The sequence below is a fragment of the Athalia rosae genome, chromosome 4 (assembly GCF_917208135.1).
Source record: "Athalia rosae chromosome 4, iyAthRosa1.1, whole genome shotgun sequence".
NCBI lineage: Eukaryota > Metazoa > Arthropoda > Insecta > Hymenoptera > Athaliidae > Athalia > Athalia rosae.
In genome coordinates, this window is record NC_064029.1 from 19,492,999 (window position 1) to 19,512,883 (window position 19,885).

Genomic DNA, 19,885 nt, shown 5'->3' on the forward strand with positions numbered 1-19,885 from the left:
TGAATGATTACCGATTGCTTATTCGAGTGGAGCGATTATGAATATTGAGAAAGCATTTTAGAAGTGATTTGTTAATACAAACCTACTTTTTGAATAAATGATATGATTAGGCACGAACTCGTTAATGGTTTCGGATATAGGCCTGCGTGCGTTTTTAATCATTAATTCTGACTTTGACGTGGAAACATGAAAGACTATAGTCATTGCTAATTCTTTAGGCGATTCTTCGTGATTTCGGGGTCTAAGAACACTAAAGATTATAGTCTCTGCTGAAGATTTGGACGATTCAAAAAACGCCATTGCAATTCGGTATTCGGCCATCGGAGCATCTCGTACGTGAATCCTTCTTTTTCGAAGCAACGGCAGTACGGCCGCAGCAGCCGAAGCGTCGTCGTGCGTCGTCAGAAGCGACATCGATGCTAGCGCGTACATCCTTGCAGAAGAAAAAAAAGATGCCGGAGAGGTGGGAGAAAGGAAAATAAATACATTGCGGTGAGGATTAGTACGCAGTTACTGCTGAGCCATAGTTCCTTAGTTGTCGAAGTTTCTCCGGTCGCGTTTTACATATACCAAAAAGAGAAATCATACGAATTTGTCACGTGTTGGGTGCAGTACCCAGTTTTTAATGAGTAATATTAACTCAGGAAGTGGTGTACAGTTGGATATATATTTTTTGAAAAGGTGCTTAGCAATCAGTATCTAATAAAAGACCTATATCGTTGAAAATTTTGTGAATTCCGTGACTGATTGTGAGAAATTTTTCCATAAGCAGTAGTGAGAACTTTTTTTTACCGAGTTCGTCTCGAAGAATTTGAAGTGGAGGTAATGCGAAGAATTTTGAAAGAGTTTAGATAACGTTTGAACTTGATGGTGGGAGGGATTCAGATCTTTTTGCAAAAACGGAATACTTTGATTCCTCGTATTTTAGATTGGGGGGAATGAGAGTTGTGATTTTGCGCTGCAGAAATATCTTTTATCGTTGAAATTCCGAAAAACTATACATAGTCCGTTACACGTTTCTATACTCCTATATTTATATACTTATTTAACAATTTTCTGATCGATAGTTTTGACAAGTGTTAGGATACAATGAATTCGTTTGTCTGATATCGCGGAAGGTATCATCGGGATTTTGGTTTGAAATTATGTTTCATCGCCATTTCATGAACGGATTTATTGATACACTTAAGGTTCGATTTTACAATTTCACTTGGTTGCTGACATATTATTTCCGCATTTCAGAATTATACTTCACAAACGCCGGAGTTGCCTGGTTCTTTGCGATACGGATCCATTTTCAAATACCATACCTACGCTGTGCTGAAAAATTCGTCTGAAGGTAAGAAATGATTGCTATTGAGTATTCGTTAACTTGTAATGAGATCGGCAGCGGTCTGTTTAATTTACATTCCTAGAGACAAAATGCATTCAGTGAGCGTACTAGGATTGGAATTCTAAAAATTCGCGCAATCGTCGCGTCTATGATTGCACACTGTTTTACTGTTAATTATCGAACAAACACTCATTCTGAATAGTATTTCGGACGATTAATTGATACATTGATATTTCGAAAGCTGTTTTCATCATTCATTCGATCAATTGATGAAATAACTGCATGAATAAATCAAATCATGAATTCAATTGAATTTTGTTTTTATCCATTCATGCGTTCATTCATTTATTCATCCATTTATTCGTTGAATTCAGAACTTGTGCATGATGCATACATCGTCTATAGTCTTTGCTCATTTTTCGGGGTATTTTGGAAGATTTCGGAGTCAAAAAACACCAAAGACTATAGTCTTCGCTCATTTTTCGAGGGATTTTGAGGGATTCCGGAGTCGAAAAACACCAAAGACTATAGTCTTTGCTCATTTTCCAATGGATTTTGAGGGATTTCGGAGTCAAAAAACAACAAAGACTATAGTCTTCGCTCATTTTTCGAGGGATTTTGAAGGATTTCGGAGTCAAAAAACACCAAAGACTATAGTCTTTGCTCATTTTTCGAGGGATTTTGAGGGATTTCGGAGTAAAAGAACACCAAAGACTATAGTCTTTGCTCATTTTTCGACGGATTTTGAGGGATTTCGGAGTCAAAGAACACCAAAGACTATAGTCTTTGCTCATTTTTCGAAGAAAATTGAAGGATTTCGGAGTCAAAAAACACCAAAGACTATAGTCTTTGCTCATTTTTCGAGGGATTTTGAAGGATTTCGGAGTCAAAAAACACCAAAGACTATAGTCTTTGCTCATTTTCCAAGGGATTTTGAGGGATTTCGGAGTCAAAAAACACCAAAGACTATAGTCTTTGCTCATTTTTCGAGGGATTTTGAAGGATTTCGGAGTCAAAAAACACCAAAGACTATAGTCTTTGCTCATTTTTCAAGGGATTTCGGAAGATTTCGGAGTCAAAAAACACCAAAGACTATAGTCTTTGCTCATTTTTCGAGGGATTTTAAAGGATTTCGGAGTAAAAAAACACCAAAGACTATAGTCTTTGCTCATTCTTCAAGGGATTTCGGAAGATTTCGGACTCGAAAAACACCAAAGACTATAGTCTTTGCTCATTTTTCGAGGGATTTCGGAAAATTTCGGAGTCGAAAACCACCAAAGACTATAGTCTTTGCTCATTTTTCAAGGGATTTCGGAAGATTTTGGAGTCAAAAAACACCAAAGACTATAGTCTTTGCTCATTTTTCGAGGGATTTCGGAAGATTTCGGAGTGAAAAAACACCAAAGACTATAGTCTTTGCTCATTTTTCGAGGGATTTTAAAGGATTTCGGAGTAAAAAAACACCAAAGACTATAGTCTTTGCTCATTTTTTGAGGGATTTTGGAAGATTTTGGAGTCAAAAAACCCCGAAGACTATAGTCTTCGCTCATTTTCCAAGGGATTTTGAGGGATTTCGGAGTCAAAAAACACCGAAGACTATAGTCTTTGCTCATTTTTCAAGGGATTTCGGAAGATTTCGAAGTCAAAAAACACCAAAGACTATAGTCTTTGCTCATTTTTCGAGGGATTTTAAAGGATTTCGGAGTAAAAAAACACCAAAGACTATAGTCTTTGCTCATTTTTCGAGGGATTTTGAAGGATTTCGGAGTAAAAAAACACCAAAGACTATAGTCTTTGCTCATTTTTCGAGGGATTTCGGAAGATTTCGGAGTCAAAAAACACCAAAGACTATAGTCTTTGCTCATTTTTCGGGCGATTTTCGCAGATTTCGGCGTCGAAAAACACCAAAGACTATAGTCTTTGCTCATTTTTCGAGGGATTTCGGAAGATTTCGGAGTCAAAAAACACCAAAGACTATAGTCTTTGCTCATTTTTCGGGCGATTTTCGCAGATTTCGGCGTCGAAAAACACCAAAGACTATAGTCTTTGCTCATTTTTCGAGGGATTTCGGAAGATTTCGGAGTCAAAAAACACCAAAGACTTTAGTCTTAGCACATTCTCTGAGGTAGAAGCACCAGATATATAATCTATTTTCCCCAATTCTATCCTATTTTTCCAATTTTTTCCGATTTTTCCATTGATTTTTGAATGATTGCATCCCCTCTACGCCTGGAAGCACCCTATTATTCGAATTCAAAGTTACGTCATTCCATATTCATTCCTGATTTTTCCGCGATTTTTTGCAATTTTTTCGGATTTTTTTCAATTTTTTTTAGATTTTTGAAATTTTTTTTTTACTTGAGCCGCCCCTGGATGGGTTCGGGCCCCGGAAATTAATGGTCCGCTCCTAAAAAAGTCACGTGACCCAACCACGTGGTCATGTCACGTGACAGACCACGTGACCCGACTCGGCGATACAGCTAGCGCCATGTGGCGGAATTTTCGTGAACTAAAATCTCAAGTTTCTTGCCCCTTGACGTCAGGCAATGTAATGCGTGAACGAGATGTATTTCTGGTCAATACTTTTCCGGTTTCGCTCGCAAAAGTGACAAAACTTTTGCCGTTTTTTTCTCCTACGAGAAGGGTCAATACTTTTCCGATTTCGCTTGGAGTAATGACAAAACTTTAGCCGTTTTTTTTCCTCGGTAGAAGGGTCAATACTTTTCTGGTTTGGCTTGGGGGGGACGAAACTTTTGCCGAGGTAATCTCTCCGAGCAAAACTGGAAAAGTATTGACCAGAAATACATCTCTTTCACGCATTACATTGCCTGACGTCAAGGGGCAAGAAACTTGGGATTTTAGTTCACAAAAATTCCGCCACATGGCGCTAGCTGTATCGGCGAGTTGGGTCACGTGGTATGACCACGTGGTGTGGTCACGTGACACTGCCACGTGACTAGCAGCGGAAAAATTCAAACATATTTTAAAAAATCGGAGAAAGTCGGAAAAAATTGCGAAAAATCAAAAAAAAAAAGGAAATAAATCTGGTGTTTTTTTCCTTGAAAAATGTACAGAGACTATAGTCTTTGATGTTTTTTGACCCCTAAATGAGATACGGAAAAATTTATTGATCTTATTCATGGATACAAAAATAATATAAATATAAGTGATTGTTAGATAATGACTTGAATTTTACATCTGATATAAATTGCAACCCCTCGAAAAAGATTTTCGAAATCTTTCTCATAAAATCAGATCACCCAGCATTACCCATTTGACTTAGTAAATTGATGCACCCCCGTGATATAATTCATCAGACACGCCAATAAGGCAAGACAATAATTTATCATCACATAACTTGGTACAATTTATTATAATTCAAACATCTTATATACTTATATACCAAGTCATAAAATCATTATACATTAGGTTACATGATAGGTCATACAATAAGTCATGTATTGCGTCAACTAATTATTTATTTGTTGTTTGTGTTACAGGACGCAGTTCCTTCAACGTCATTGACCGGACTCCCCCTGTTCATCAGGGGGAGTCCACCGTCCCCTGGGACTGCGCGGCCTCCCACCGCCCCCGGGGTCCCAGGGGACCCAGTCCCTGAGGACATGTCCTCGGGGATGCGGTATCCCCGCTGGAGGGGATACCATATCCCGAGGGACATGTCCTCGGGAACTGGTCTTCGGGGACACGTGTCCCCCCAGGGACACGTCCCCGGGGATGCGGTATCCCCGCTGGAGGGGATGCCGGGTCCTTGGGGGCGTGGCCTTGGGGGAATACGAGTCCTCGAAAATCCCGGGAAAAGGAGGTCCCAAGCGGACACTTTGTTTTTCGTTTCTCTAGAGAAATCAAGAAAACGAGTGACCGCTTGGGACCTCCTTTTCCCGGGATTTTCGAGGACTCGTATTCCCCCAAGGCCACGCCCCCAAGGACCCGGCATCCCCTCCAGCGGGGATACCGCATCCCCGGGGACGTGTCCCTGGGGGGACACGTGTCCCCGAAGACCAGTTCCCGAGGACATGTCCCTCGGGATATGGCATCCCCTCCAGCGGGGATACCGCATCCCCGAAGACATGTCCTCGGGGACTGGGTCCCCTGGGACCCCGGGGGCGGTGGGAGGCCGCGCAGTCCCAGGGGACGGTGGACTCCCCCTGATGAACAGGGGGAGTCCGGTCACACAGCAGCTACGATGGCAACATCTCCGGATACCTAAAACATACGAAAAGTGAAATAATAATGACGTGTAATATAAGAATAAATTATTACCAATATTATATTCTATGTCAATATATTAATTCTATGTTATATTATATTATATGTTAATATATTACTGCCAATGTGACGTTATAATATATTAAATTGAATATATTTTTATAACGCACCAACTTATATTATACTGACTGATGCTTATTGCATACCTGTAAACGAATTGTGCGAGGCCATGTATAACTCCTGCCCTTCGTGGTTGGACGTTGAATGAGTACTGCGACGAACTAGGCACCGTGATGACCAATTGAAAGCCTGAAAAAAAATGTCCCATAAGGAATAAAGTGAGATTGTAGACTTGAAACTAAAATATATTAATAAATTCGTTTAAAATATAACAGCGAAGATTATTTCTAAACCTATGATGAATTCCCAAATCCTATAGATAGACGAATTATAATACTGAGAGACGAGCACCACTAGCCCGCATATAAGAGCTATATCACTGTATAAGTCCTAATGTAAATGTTCATTAATGTGTAATTAATTGTACCCAATTGTTCGAAATATGAACGGCAAAAGATATTCCTGGTACGAAGTCACGATGCCGAATTTTTCTATCGTCTATACGAGTGAATTTGGACACCGGACACCAGATTTCTGGGATTGGAATCATATGAATAATCTTTTTCATCCCAGAAAAACAGTGAGTCTCCAGTCCGAAATTTTTTTCAAACCAGGAAATGAAAATTAAGAACTTGTTTGATGAAATTTTCTATGCTGAATCTATGCAGTTATTGATTCAATAATTCAATTAGTAATAAGAAATGCTTCCAAAATACCACTGTATAAATAAACCCTCCGAAATACTATTCGGAATGAGTGATTGTTCGATAACTAACAGTAAAACAGTCTGCAATCATAGACGCGACGATAGCTCCACATGTGATTTCATAGAAATTATGTATGAAATCATAAATCAACGAATGAATGAATAGTTGAATGAATGATCAACGGAATCAATGAATAAACGAGCACATGAATTCAGAAGAGTCGCAATCATACCAATTAATTGAATATCCAAATAACGAATTGAATAATTATTTACTGGACGAACGAATGAATGAATGCATGAATGCTTGCGAAATACAGATAAATTATTGAACAGTTTGAAATACTATTCATGATAATTATTTGTTCGAGTACTAGAACAGTCTACAATCACAAACGCGACGATTGATTCACGTTCAGAGTGGATGGGCATCATGTGTCAATTTTAAATTCAATCAATGAATAAATGAATAAATGGATGATCAAATGAATGAATGAACGAATGAACTGATAAATTCGAAAGCATTGTGATCATGACAATCAATCATTAATGATAATTCGCAAAGCAGGTGATTTTTTTAGAAATCTATTAGAAATCATTAATTTGATAATTGATGAATAGATAAATAATGAATTAATGATGAATAGATGAATAATGGATAATTGATGAATCGACGATGTATGCATCATGCACAAGTTCTGAATTCAACGAATAAATGGATGAATAAATGAATGAACGCATGAATGGATAAAAACAAAATTCAATTGAATTCATGATTTGATTTATTCATGCAGTTATTTCATCAATTGATCGAATGAATGATGAAAACAGCTTTCGAAATATCAATGTATCAATTAATCGTCCGAAATACTATTCAGAATGAGTGATTGTTCGATAATTAACAGTAAAACAGTGTGCAATCATAGACGCGACGATTGCGCGAATTTTTAGAATTCCAATCCTAGTACGCTCACTGAATGCATTTTGTCTCTAGGAATGTAAATTAAACAGACCGCTGCCGATCTCATTACAAGTTAACGAATACTCAATAGCAATCATTTCTTACCTTCAGACGAATTTTTCAGCACAGCGTAGGTATGGTAGTTGAAAATGGATCCGTATCGCAAAGAACCAGGCAACTCCGGCGTTTGTGAAGTATAATTCTGAAATGCGGAAATAATATGTCAGCAACCAAGTGAAATTGTAAAATCGAACCTTAAGTGTATCAATAAATCCGTTCATGAAATGGCGATGAAACATAATTTCAAACCAAAATCCCGATGATACCTTCCGCGATATCAGACAAACGAATTCATTGTATCCTAACACTTGTCAAAACTATCGATCAGAAAATTGTTAAATAAGTATATAAATATAGGAGTATAGAAACGTGTAACGGACTATGTATAGTTTTTCGGAATTTCAACGATAAAAGATATTTCTGCAGCGCAAAATCACAACTCTCATTCCCCCCAATCTAAAATACGAGGAATCAAAGTATTCCGTTTTTGCAAAAAGATCTGAATCCCTCCCACCATCAAGTTCAAACGTTATCTAAACTCTTTCAAAATTCTTCGCATTACCTCCACTTCAAATTCTTCGAGACGAACTCGGTAAAAAAAAGTTCTCACTACTGCTTATGGAAAAATTTCTCACAATCAGTCACGGAATTCACAAAATTTTCAACGATATAGGTCTTTTATTAGATACTGATTGCTAAGCACCTTTTCAAAAAATATATATCCAACTGTACACCACTTCCTGAGTTAATATTACTCATTAAAAACTGGGTACTGCACCCAACACGTGACAAATTCGTATGATTTCTCTTTTTGGTATATGTAAAACGCGACCGGAGAAACTTCGACAACTTAGGAACTATGGCTCAGCAGTAACTGCGTACTAATCCTCACCGCAATGAATTTATTTTCCTTTCTCCCACCTCTCCGGCATCTTTTTTTTCTTCTGCAAGGATGTACGCGCTAGCATCGATGTCGCTTCTGACGACGCACGACGACGCTTCGGCTGCTGCGGCCGTACTGCCTGGTACTGCCGTTGCTTCGGAAAAGAAGGATTCACGTACGAGATGCTCCGAAGATGGCCGAATACCGAATTGCAATGGCGTTTTTTGAATCGTCCAAATCTTCAGCAGAGACTATAATCTTTAGTGTTCTTAGACCCCGAAATCACGAAGAATCGCCTAAAGAATTAGCAAATATTCCGACCGATTCTTTGAAATTTCAGGGCGTAAAAACACCAAAGAGTATAGTCTTTGCCAATATTACGAGTGATTTTTTCAGATTCCAGGGCGTAAAATCACCAGAGAATATAGATTCTCTCTGATTTTGGTATCAGGAAAACAGGATAGGCGAAGAGTTGGTTCGAGACCTCGGGTGCCCTATCATGTGCAACGCAATCATGTATTCTTAATCCTACTCCTCTGTCACATGATCAAGAAACCACTTATTCGTAAAGTCAGTACAAAGTTTATTTACATACAGTAAATAAATTTTGTTCAACACAAAATACATACACACAGAGCCACGCCAATAATCTTCATTCTTGAACCCAAAATCAAAATAATTTAAAAGCCACCTGCTGAATATCTTAATTTTCCTCGCCTGCGCCTCGACAGTACATTATGGCTGCTATTATCCGGATATGTAATTGAATCAAAACAAACAGAGGAGGAGATAATTAAAATAAAAAACAATTTATTAACGACATAATTACAGTAGTATATTTTGCATATGGAAAGCAATATTTTTTTTTTCTCTTTATACATTGTTCTATTTCGTGATTTCCATTTATAATAGTAATAGTAATAGTAATAATAGTAATAGTAGTAATAGTAATAATAATACGAATAAGAATAATAATAGTAATAATAATCAAAGTAATTATAATCATGATGGTGATGATGATGATGATGATGATGTTTATGATGATTATGATGATGATGATGATGATGATAATTGTTACGCTCATGAACATGGTACCGATAATTTCAATTTCAATAATTATAATCATATTTTTCAATTCAATCACAAACCTACTGTAAAATTGTTACATTCATTTGTCATTTTTAGTCGTTTTCTGTTTGTTTTTCCATCATGTTTTTCCATTGAGAATGAATAAGTATACAGAGTTTACAATAGAGATCAGTGATACTGAGTTATTCATTTGCGAATAATTCATCTGAATAATCATGGATTATAGACATGGCAACTTCCACGTATGTACCATAAATTGGATCTTTCATGTTACATAACACTCGTTCTTCTTCTACTAGCATCTTTCAATTCTTGCGATGTAGTTATGTTAGCAAACGTTATTCAGTGGAATATATCGATGTGATGTTACATGTGGATCACCATGTTCAACAATTTATTATTTTTTACGCAATCGTTATAATTACTACTTAAAACTATTCAAACCCAGCTAACAAATTCAGCTAAATTACTGTACAATACAAAGCGGAAAACAAATGGAAGAGAATAAAGATAAGTTTTTCATTCGTGCAGATTTCATGTAATATTTTTTTCCTTCAAGTTATCGTCTCTTTAAATCGATCACAAATCAGTGAATAAATTGAAAAACTCACTAACAAATGTTCATGATATACAGTTTTCGAAAACGTTGGATTTTATACACCATATCTTCACTTCTTAGTCCCTGTGCAGATCATTATTCAAAATGTTAAATAAATATTCATTATGATAATTAAAATCTTCTTAATAATTAAGGGGAGTAAAAGGGGGCGGGGGAGTTCAATTCTATTCTATCACATGTGAAATTTCCCAATTACACCATTTGATAGTTTTCATGCGCAAACTATAAGGCTTATTCAAGCCTTGTGTGCTAGCGAGAGCAGTGTCAGCTTCATCGATGTTTCAAGAAGAACTGAGAAAAAATATCTGGAAACGTTCTTTTTCTTCAATCAATGAAGTAGGGCATAGAGATTGTCGTTATTATAATTGTATATATTTATCTTAGTGGCAGAATGCATCAACATCTTACATTTCAGACAACGATACGGCATGACCACTGACATAAAATCTTTATCCTGGTCACCCGAAAGTGTCCCACTATCGTAATGCCAAACTTAAGCATCAATTTTATTAAAATTTCTGGAGAGAAATTTTATATCAACTACTGCGAGGGTTTAAGACGAGAGGATCTTTGATTTCTATACGTGTAATACACATATACCGTTCTCATAATTCAGGGAAAGCTCTTTGCAATTGAAATTATTAAAAACGAGAAACTGATCTAGAATATATGATAACCAGAATCAGCTAAGCTATCACGATAAGAATTTAATAGTGAACTTAGTAACTAATTATTATTAATATAATAATACAATAATGTGAGAGGTCGTGGTCGTGACGTTAGTAGTAATAGTAGTAGTAATAGTAATTGTAAATGGGACTGTGAATCGATTGACAGTGAAATGTACATATAACACATGATACTTTTGTTGCTCTCTTCTCTTCAACAGATCCGTGAAATGATCTTTACGCGAAGCATATTAACGATGAACAAGATAATTGAACGATTAGATTAACCGTGCTTACCGATAGTACGTTACATTCAGTTAATTCGTCCTTAATTATATACAATGCAAACACCAAAAATAATCACATATTACAATTGTTCGCACATATCGATGCATATCGCGACAGAAATACGTTAATAATTCGCAACTCCACGCCTGATATTTACGCATACATATGACCTGCAATCGTTACGGATAAACAAATAAGGATTACGGATTTCCTCTTCTTTATTCACAAAATTTTCATCAAATTTTACCGAATCACGATTAGTATTTTTATTTATATTTCATACTCAAATACTGCTCCAGGGCACCAAAAACTTGCTGTATTTTTAAAGGCATCTTGTGGCTATTGTATTTAGTTCATATATAAAAAAAAAAAGGACTCATCGACTTAATAGATCATTTCTTCGGTATTATCATTATTACTAATACTATTATCATTATCATTATTAACCTTAGTATTATCATTATTATTATTTTCACTTAATGGCATGGACGTTAGCATCTGCAATTAACAGCGACTAGTGACTAATATATTTGTTACTCATCTATGATCAGCCATCAAAGTAATTCAAATCAAATAATAACATTTCTCTCCACGAGTAGCATTTATTTCAAATTCAGCTACTCTTTACTTTCAAATAAGCGAACTTGCCGAAAGAGATTCTCAGCAATGCGCGATACATTAGACAACTTGACATTGCTAGGCAGCGTGCTAGAAAACAATTTCATCATCGTTTACATAGTGGGTAATATTTTATCTGATTATTTATTTATTTATTTAATCCTTCATAATTTTATCTTTTCTCTTTTCCTTCATTTATACTCCAGGATTTACAATACCAACTAGAAAATAGAGATAACTATGTTTTATTTTTGTTTTTTACGTAAGTCGAATAGTTTAAAATTTACATTTGGAAATTTAAGTATCTTTTATTTCTGTTTTTCTGTATTACGGACCTATAATACCTATAGTAAAGTGAAACTTCATCCGATAAGACATTATATATTTATATTTCCTTTTTCTTTTTGGAACCTTATTACAGCGCAGATTGTAAGAAACTAGGCTAAATTTCTCTGACTGAAACACTTCTCGTAAAACCATCGGCACTTTTTTCTAATCAAATGATATTGTTTTATTGTTTGCTTTCATCACTTTTATCTGCGTTAGCGGCTCATCGATGGCTAGATTATCATTTGGGTATATTAATAATCTTATTATTAATTATTTTGGGGTGCCCTGGGTAGCAATCATTTCTACAAAACGGATATCTGTTTTCTGGCCCTGTATCATTAATGTATCCAATATTCAGTATGCTTATTGAATCGTCTGTAATGTGACGCTATACGATTTATTAATTTCTTGTTGGTTTTTTATTCCGTGTCGTTTACGTATAGTTTATTGAAAGTAAAAGAATATCGGTGAGAACATTTATTATGGATAATGTATTTGCTATACATTTGGATATTTTGAATGAAAGTGAAATCATGCCATCGAGGTGTTACTTGTTTCTCTCTGATAAAACTCCAGAGGTGTGCCGGAAAATCCTAAATTCTCTTTTTTCCCCTAATCTTGCCGTTTCTCAAGAGTTGCTCTTGAATCGTTTTGCCTATAGATTCGTAGTGTCTCACATTAAGGAGACATTAATGAGAAAAAAAACACATTTTGCCTCGTAACGGTGATAGTAGGTCAGTTGTGTTTTGAAAAAATTTAATTTATACCAATTCCTAAATACCGAGTATTCCACTGCTCAGTGTACGCTTATAATGAGGGTTATAGACAGCTGTTATAGCTATCAGTTTGTCAAATTTCGTACACAATAATAACAGTAATAATGGGTATAATAATAGTAATAATAATTTTTTTCAATTAATCGAAATCCTTATTCACTCGATAATTATAGCAAGCGTTTGATAAAATTCTTCAGCACATCGGAGCTATTAAATAAACATACCCGTGGTTCGTGATTCGTAAGCCTATTAGAAGCTGATCAGAAAGTTGAAAATAGTGAGTTTTACAGTTCAAATTTAAAGATCCATTAATTAGCCGCGTCCGACATAACCCGTACAGCAATACGACTAATGAATTAAAATGATGAGAAAATCACTCGACTCGCCCAAATTCAACTAACTAAGTGACCCGAAAATAGTCATCGTCTCAAATAAGGGTTTATCCAAGTCCTCGACACATGTCTTGACCTTTAGTTGTATTCGTCAAACACATTACCTCACACATATTCTCGGTAAATAGTATCACACCAAATGCGAATTTTCTCAAATTGAAAACAAAAATCGGAAAACTTCTGCATCAATATTCCGAAAGTCAATTATAATCAAAATCCACTTACTTTTTACACGCCCCATCCTAAATAGTTGTGATCCGATCATCGTTATTCAATCCATGCACAACCAACGCATTTGCAGATCTTTCGTACTTGTAGCAACCTTCCACAGTACACAAATATCCATCATCATATCTTCTACGAAATAGAAATTGGATAGATCCTTATCTATCACAAAATATTTATCACGGATAAAGTCGATTTCTCATATAATTTCACCACACACAAATCCTCCAAGAACTACATCATTACTCGTTAACTACGAGTGGTTGGCCGTCATCATTTTCATTCGCCTGTAAGCGGATGATGGTAGCGATGATGACGATGATGGTGATGAGGATTATGATGCTGTGGCGAGTTGTGATTATGATGCACCAATACCGGATCAATCGTTCCACCAAATTGTATTTGATGGTTGACGGTTGAGCATGGGTTGATCGGGGCTTGCTATTTCTTGGTGGGAGTACCTCGCTGTGTAAGACCCTCGAATCGTTTGAAAGTGTAATTGATAAATACCCAGTCCTTATATGTTACCTCCCCATCTTGCGGTAGTGGTGCTGACGCTATGAATGAAACAAAAATTTTCAATCGAAAAACAAGCTAGGAATACAATTTCATGATTAATTGTAAGTATTTCATACTTACGTATTTCGAGCTTCACATCAGGGAAATCGTCGAAGTTAGACGTGTCATCGATAGATCGTACTTCTACTGGAATAGCAGCTGGCCTTTCCCGTATATGATCCCAATCAACTCCACGGAAGAATGGCGCGAGCTTCAATTCTTCAATTCCTCTCTGCGATCCTTTTAACGTGAGAAAAAAAGTAATTGAAATATTTTCTATTTCGAATTGTAAAATCACGACGGAATCCTTCAACTTTGTTAGATTCCGAATGAACATGAGTGAAGACGATAACAAAACTCTCACCCAATCTTCTATCGGCTTCACAGCAAAACCTGACGATGGTATCTTTAGCTTCTTCGCTAATTGGGACTTCTGGTGGAAATATAAGCGTTTCTCGCCAGTTCATAACTTTTCTGTAAGTTTCCTGAGGATTTTCACTGCAGAACGGAGGGTAGCCTGTTTAAAAAATAAATACAATCGTCAGTTTTGCCTAGTACATGTACGTGCCGTATTGCAGCAATGGCACAATAAAATTATAGCCAATGAATGATCAAATTTATACAAACCTATGAGCATTTCGTACATAATAACACCTAGAGACCAACAATCACAAGCTGGTCCATAACCGTTCTGTAAAAATACTTCAGGAGCTATGTAGTCTGGAGTACCAACTGTACTGTAAGCTAGTGCCCTTCGGTTTCTCTTCCAACTTTCTGCTCTTCGCTTACTGTCCATCGCTCCACCGCTACCACAGCCGCACGACGTCACTGCAAGATAAAGTTCAATAATATTTATGAATGATTGAAAAAAAACCCTCACATCGAAATTAAGTATTAGTTTGAAAGCGAATTTGTTGTGACTAAACTATTATTTAAAGGATGTATAAATTTCGTGGGTGCTTACTAAAGTCCGAGGGTTTTGCCTGGCTGAGGTCCCTGTAAAAATCTGTTCGATGGGACTTCTTAAGGCCTGTACATAAACCAAAATCTGAAAGTTTGATGTGACCCCGTGCGTCCAACAGGAGGTTGTCCGGCTTGATATCGCTGTAAAAGTAAAACAGATATTTTTATCCAGTAACGAGTTTAGTGACGAAAGTAGTGCGAATTCTTTTTATTTTCTCCAAAAGCTGTTTAACTTTACACGTACGCGATTGTTGAAGGTTTTTTTTATTTACGTTAATCGACACACTCTTTTTCAAAGGATTATCTAGTGTACTACTTTGGGGATGAAAAATGCTGAATAGTTGCACAACTTACCGATGAATAAAACCTAGTTTGTGTATAGAATCTATGGCTAATGCCGTTTCAGAAATATAAAATTGCGTGCATTCCTCAGAAAGAGTGTCTTTCTTCATCAAAAGGGTCATCATATCACCTGAAAAACAAATTTCCCACTCAAATTAAATTACCTACCCTCAACAAGTTCGATACATTTGAAATTGGAAACAGATTTGTATTATCTCAGCAAGTTTAATCTTGATCGTTGAAGCCTAAAACGGCACTCACCACCAGGTAAAAATTCCATAATCAGATAAAGATTTATGGGATCTTGAAAACTGTAGTACATTTTAACCACCCACTGATGATCAGCCTCGACGAGAATATCTCGCTCGGCTCTGACATGTGCGACCTGCTCTTTTTCAAGCATGTCAGCTTTTCTAAGAATTTTCATGGCGTAGACATGCCCCGTGTCCTTTTTCTGGACCAACCTCACCTGGAACAATTAGAAAATCATTGATATGTCTGTAAAGCCATCGAAGAATCTTTTTTTCTTCTCATTCAGAGTTAACTCATAACGAGTGAAATAACCACCGATATTGATTTCGATTACCTCTCCAAAAGCCCCTCTGCCGATGACTTTGAGAGGTTCAAAATCCTCAACTCCCAAACGTGACCGTTTGAGTCTGAGAAATTCGGTTTCTTTTTGGGCATGTTGCAGCCTCTTTTCCTGTTTTTGCTCTTCAGAAAGTCCCTCATCTTTTAACGACTCTTCCAATTTGGCAAGCCGCTGTTTCCGCTCAATATGTTGAGCTATTAAATTACTGTAGTAATTCTCCAACGTCACCTAGAAGACGAAATAGAAAGAGAATTACAGGCACCATCATTCGATCGTCTCTGAAAATTGAAATCAACGAATTTGTGTATTAACAAAACATTCCATTTGGGAAATTGATGAAATGTTCACCTTCGCTTTTGTAGCTTTGTCCAAGGTATGACCGCTGAATCTGATAGTGCTTTCAGTGGCCGCCATCTCCAGCACCCCTGTAACAAAAATAAAAAAAAATGAAATAGTTGGTATTTTTAACGACAAAAAAAAAACCGTTTTCTCAATATTGGGAATAAAAATATCCTTGCACACTACTCGGGCATAACTCGGCCATACATGTTTTCGAAAGCATTATATATCGAGTGCATGCGGTTATAATAAATGCGCTAACGATTTGAAACAAATTTCGAGACGAAAACATATTTTTCACTCGCAATGAACCTTCACGGTCGTTTGCTTGACAGCAGCATCGGAACAAATAGTGTTTCCTTTCATTCACTGCCAAGTGAAAATTATGACGTACGCCACAGAAGCACACGTCAATTTAAGAATAAATACGATTCCATTTCCAGCTGATAATAGAGAGATACATACATATACATATCTTCATACATATGACAAAAAGGAAACGATAAAAACAGGAAGGGGTAAAATAGAAAAAGGAGGGATCATCACCGGTAAAAGGACAAGTGCATATTGTAGTTTCAGTAATTTAGTATAAAAGATAAAGTCATAATCTAACGACCATCCATTTCCAAACCAACTATAAGTAGAATTTCTGTACGTACAGTAAATTTAATAACTGCTTTTAACTCGGCATTAAATACTATGTACTTTTATGCTCATTTTCTCTCATCGTAGACCCGTACGTCAGAGTAACGTCATCTTACTCGATTTTACGTTTAAAATCTGGATACATGTTTTTTTGTTTCTTTGTTTTTTGGCAAATTGACGATGAGCTTTGATGAATTCAAAAACGAAGTTTTCTCTGACATTTACTCTAACTACTGGAGTATAAACCTTGAAATTATGGACGACGGTCAAGTTGGGTGTTTTATTTTATGGAAATGATTTTGAGATCATAGCGTATGGTGTCATCGTTTGGTGAATCATAGAGTTAGTTGCGTAACTTTGAGCATAATAGGATAAATTACTCAATTATACGCGTCTTTTACTTATCGTTGAGTGTCATGAATCTTATGAAACGAATAATCACAAAAACGATAAAATATACCGTACGAATGTCCATTCCGTCAGTCCTGACATACCTAACTATTTTTGCTCAATTAGTGAAGAAATTCGTCAACTTTCGCGAAGCAAGGTCACAAGTTTTCTTCTTCTTTCTCAATTTTAATCGTAACAAGCCAAAAGACAAAAAATAGAAAACTATATCCTTACGCTACATTCCCATCGCAAAGATTTTACACAAAACACAATAGCTATGAATGACGAACTTTATTTATTCAAGGTATACAAGTTACGCAACAAGGGGATTGAAAAGAAAAGATAGAAAAAAAAATCATCTTCGCGATGATCTTAGTAAATACCACATAATCACATCGTCACATTTCGTCTCTTAAATATCTTCAGATACAGCGTAGAAACTGAGATTCTTATCTCGAAATTGCCTATCGACACTGTCAGCGAGACCGAGTGGGGTGGACGTGGATTACCATCGACGAAGTTGTGGCTGCAGAACTTTGCCGAACATCATAAATTTACACCGAGACGAGGGTTCGCCGTGAACTCCTATTGGTCGATACACCGTACTTATCCTCAAACACGGATAATATCCCGGCTCGAACGGATAATATCCCGAGCGGTTTGTTGTGAGACGTCACCTTCGGGGCTGAGCAGAGGTGACGCCCCACAACAAACCACGCGCCCGTGGCTACCTGATTCCAGCTAAGCTCGGGCTCCCTCGTACACCGAGAAATTCGAATATTTCGCTCCATGCATAGTTGCGACGAAGCAAAGTGGGTCTACGACTAAAACCACTCGATATGTCTTACAAGGGGTATCTAAGGAGTACCCCTTACGATTTTTTCAAAATTTGACCAAAATTTTTTATTTTTAAAAATTGATCGTATGGCACTTTTCTTATGTATTTTGACCTCAGGAACATGAATCCGTTGTCCAAAATGAGCTACGATTTTTTCCCTTTGAGATATCCTCAAATTTATGACAAGAAATGCGAAGAAATGGGGATAACTCGATTATTTTTACAGATAGATCAATTCTTCTTTCGGATTCGGATTCCTGAGCTCAAATTACGTAAGAATAGCATATTAAACCCAATGAAAAAAATTGATTTATTTTTTGCTTCTTCAAGAGTAATCTCACGTATAATCAGCTCAGGAATCCAAATCTGAAAGCCAAAATCATCTACTCGTGCAATCGATCGAGTAATCATCAATTATTCGCTGTTGGGAGCAGAAAAATTATGAGACACATCGAGTGGTTTTAGTCGTAGACCCACTTTGCTTCGTCGCATCTATGGATGGAGCGAAATATTCGAATTTCTCAATTCTCCAGCAAACCCGAGCTTAGCTGGAGTCAGCGTAGCCAGCAGCGTAGCGCTTTGTTGTGAGACGTCACCTTGGGGGCTGAGCAGAGGTGACGCCCCACAACAAACCGCGCGCCCGTGGCTACCTGATTCCAGCTGAGCTTGGGCTTCCTCGTACACCGAGAAATTCGAATATTTCGACCCATGCATAGATGCCACGAAGCAAAGTGGGTCTACGACAAAAACCACTCGATGTGTCTTACAATTTTTCTGCTCCCAACAGCGAATAATTGATGATTACTCGATCGATTGTCTGAGCAGATGATTTTGGCTTTCAGATTTGGATTCCTGAGATCAAAATACGTCAGAAAAGCATATTAAACCCAATCAAAAACATGATTCATTTTTTGCTCAGAAATCGAATTTTTTTTCGCTTCTTCAAGAGTAATCTCACATATAATCAGCTCAGGAATCCAAATCTGAAAGCCAAAATCATCTGCTCAGGCAATCGATCGAGTAATCATTAGGTGGAAAAATTTTTTCACTTGATATTTTGAGGTAGCCCACTCGATTTTTGAAAAAATAATTAATCAAGTGGGGTACTTCCAGCAATAAAATTTTGTTTTTCATCAAAAATCATAAAAAATATCTAAAAATTGTCGCTTGCGATTGTTTTGTACTCAACTTCAATTTTAAGTCAAAAAAAGAGCATGTCATTTTTTGATTTTATACTTGAATTACAAAAGTAAAAAAAAAAAAAAAATTTCCAACCCACCCTAGTATGCAATTATCAGACCACCAGGCAAAGAGTGTAGATTACTCGCCCCATACTTTCGTACCGAACGATCCAATTTACCCGATGGCACGACATACCTTTTCTCCCCTACAAAATGTAAAAAAAAAAAAAAAACACCCGCAGTGAGTTACACACTTCCCCCTGACAGAATCGGGTATTTAACCTTCCCAACTATTACACCACGTACGAGTAATGATGTGATGTAAAGTGAATCAGACCTCAAAATATGGCGAGCGACGTTGTGCATGGGTGAGCAAGTGAAAATGGTTATCTACCAGATCAAGCGAAAATGGGAGTGCAATTATTTCTGCACAAGTGGGCTAAAATTCGGCACCACACTGCACAACACGATTGCCCGCAGTACGATATCGCGTAGTTCTAGGTTTGTAAATAAGTATGAATAGATCGGAAAACTCGCGAATACTTTATTCATTTAGCAGCAACAATCGATATTCGCATATATGTATATTATATGCGTGTAACGTTGAATCACCAGCTTCGTCAGCTCTGTTTCGAAGGGCGAGCGATTTCAAGGGAATAAAGAGAAACCAAAAAATTAACATCATACGATATGATTATCAATTATAGGATACGACATGAAATCAATGAGAGGGATATCTTTT

At 36.9% G+C, this 19,885-nt stretch overlaps 1 protein-coding gene and 1 long non-coding RNA gene across 14 annotated transcripts in view; one reads left to right on the forward strand and one right to left on the reverse strand.

Annotated features, from left to right (window-relative positions):
• LOC125500618 overlaps positions 1–4,850 on the forward strand; it is a 35,793-nt gene extending 30,943 nt beyond the window's left edge. For all 3 annotated transcript variants that reach the window (XR_007278023.1, XR_007278025.1, XR_007278024.1), the window contains exons 3-5: positions 219–822; positions 1,243–1,339; positions 4,834–4,850. This is a non-coding gene — a long non-coding RNA (uncharacterized LOC125500618). The remainder of the gene's footprint in view (positions 1–218; positions 823–1,242; positions 1,340–4,833) is intronic.
• A 974-nt stretch (positions 4,851–5,824) lies between these two features.
• LOC105688379 (serine/threonine-protein kinase tricornered) overlaps positions 5,825–19,885 on the reverse strand; it is an 81,201-nt gene continuing 67,140 nt past the window's right edge. For 10 of the 11 annotated variants that reach the window (XM_012404629.4, XM_048654197.1, XM_048654195.1 and 7 more), the window contains 11 exons: positions 16,099–16,175; positions 15,745–15,978; positions 15,420–15,627; positions 15,171–15,288; positions 14,818–14,957; positions 14,481–14,681; positions 14,218–14,370; positions 13,935–14,093; positions 13,296–13,852; positions 7,453–7,549; positions 5,828–5,869 (listed from right to left, as the gene is read on the reverse strand). In XM_012404629.4, coding sequence (XP_012260052.2) covers positions 13,737–13,852; positions 13,935–14,093; positions 14,218–14,370; positions 14,481–14,681; positions 14,818–14,957; positions 15,171–15,288; positions 15,420–15,627; positions 15,745–15,978; positions 16,099–16,175 — 1,406 coding nt within the window. In that variant the 3' untranslated portion in view covers positions 5,828–5,869; positions 7,453–7,549; positions 13,296–13,736. Of the gene's footprint in view, positions 5,870–7,452; positions 7,550–7,969; positions 8,294–13,295; positions 13,853–13,934; positions 14,094–14,217; positions 14,371–14,480; positions 14,682–14,817; positions 14,958–15,170; positions 15,289–15,419; positions 15,628–15,744; positions 15,979–16,098; positions 16,176–19,885 lie in introns of those variants that run through there. The other variant, XR_001103165.3, reaches the window with a different exon arrangement.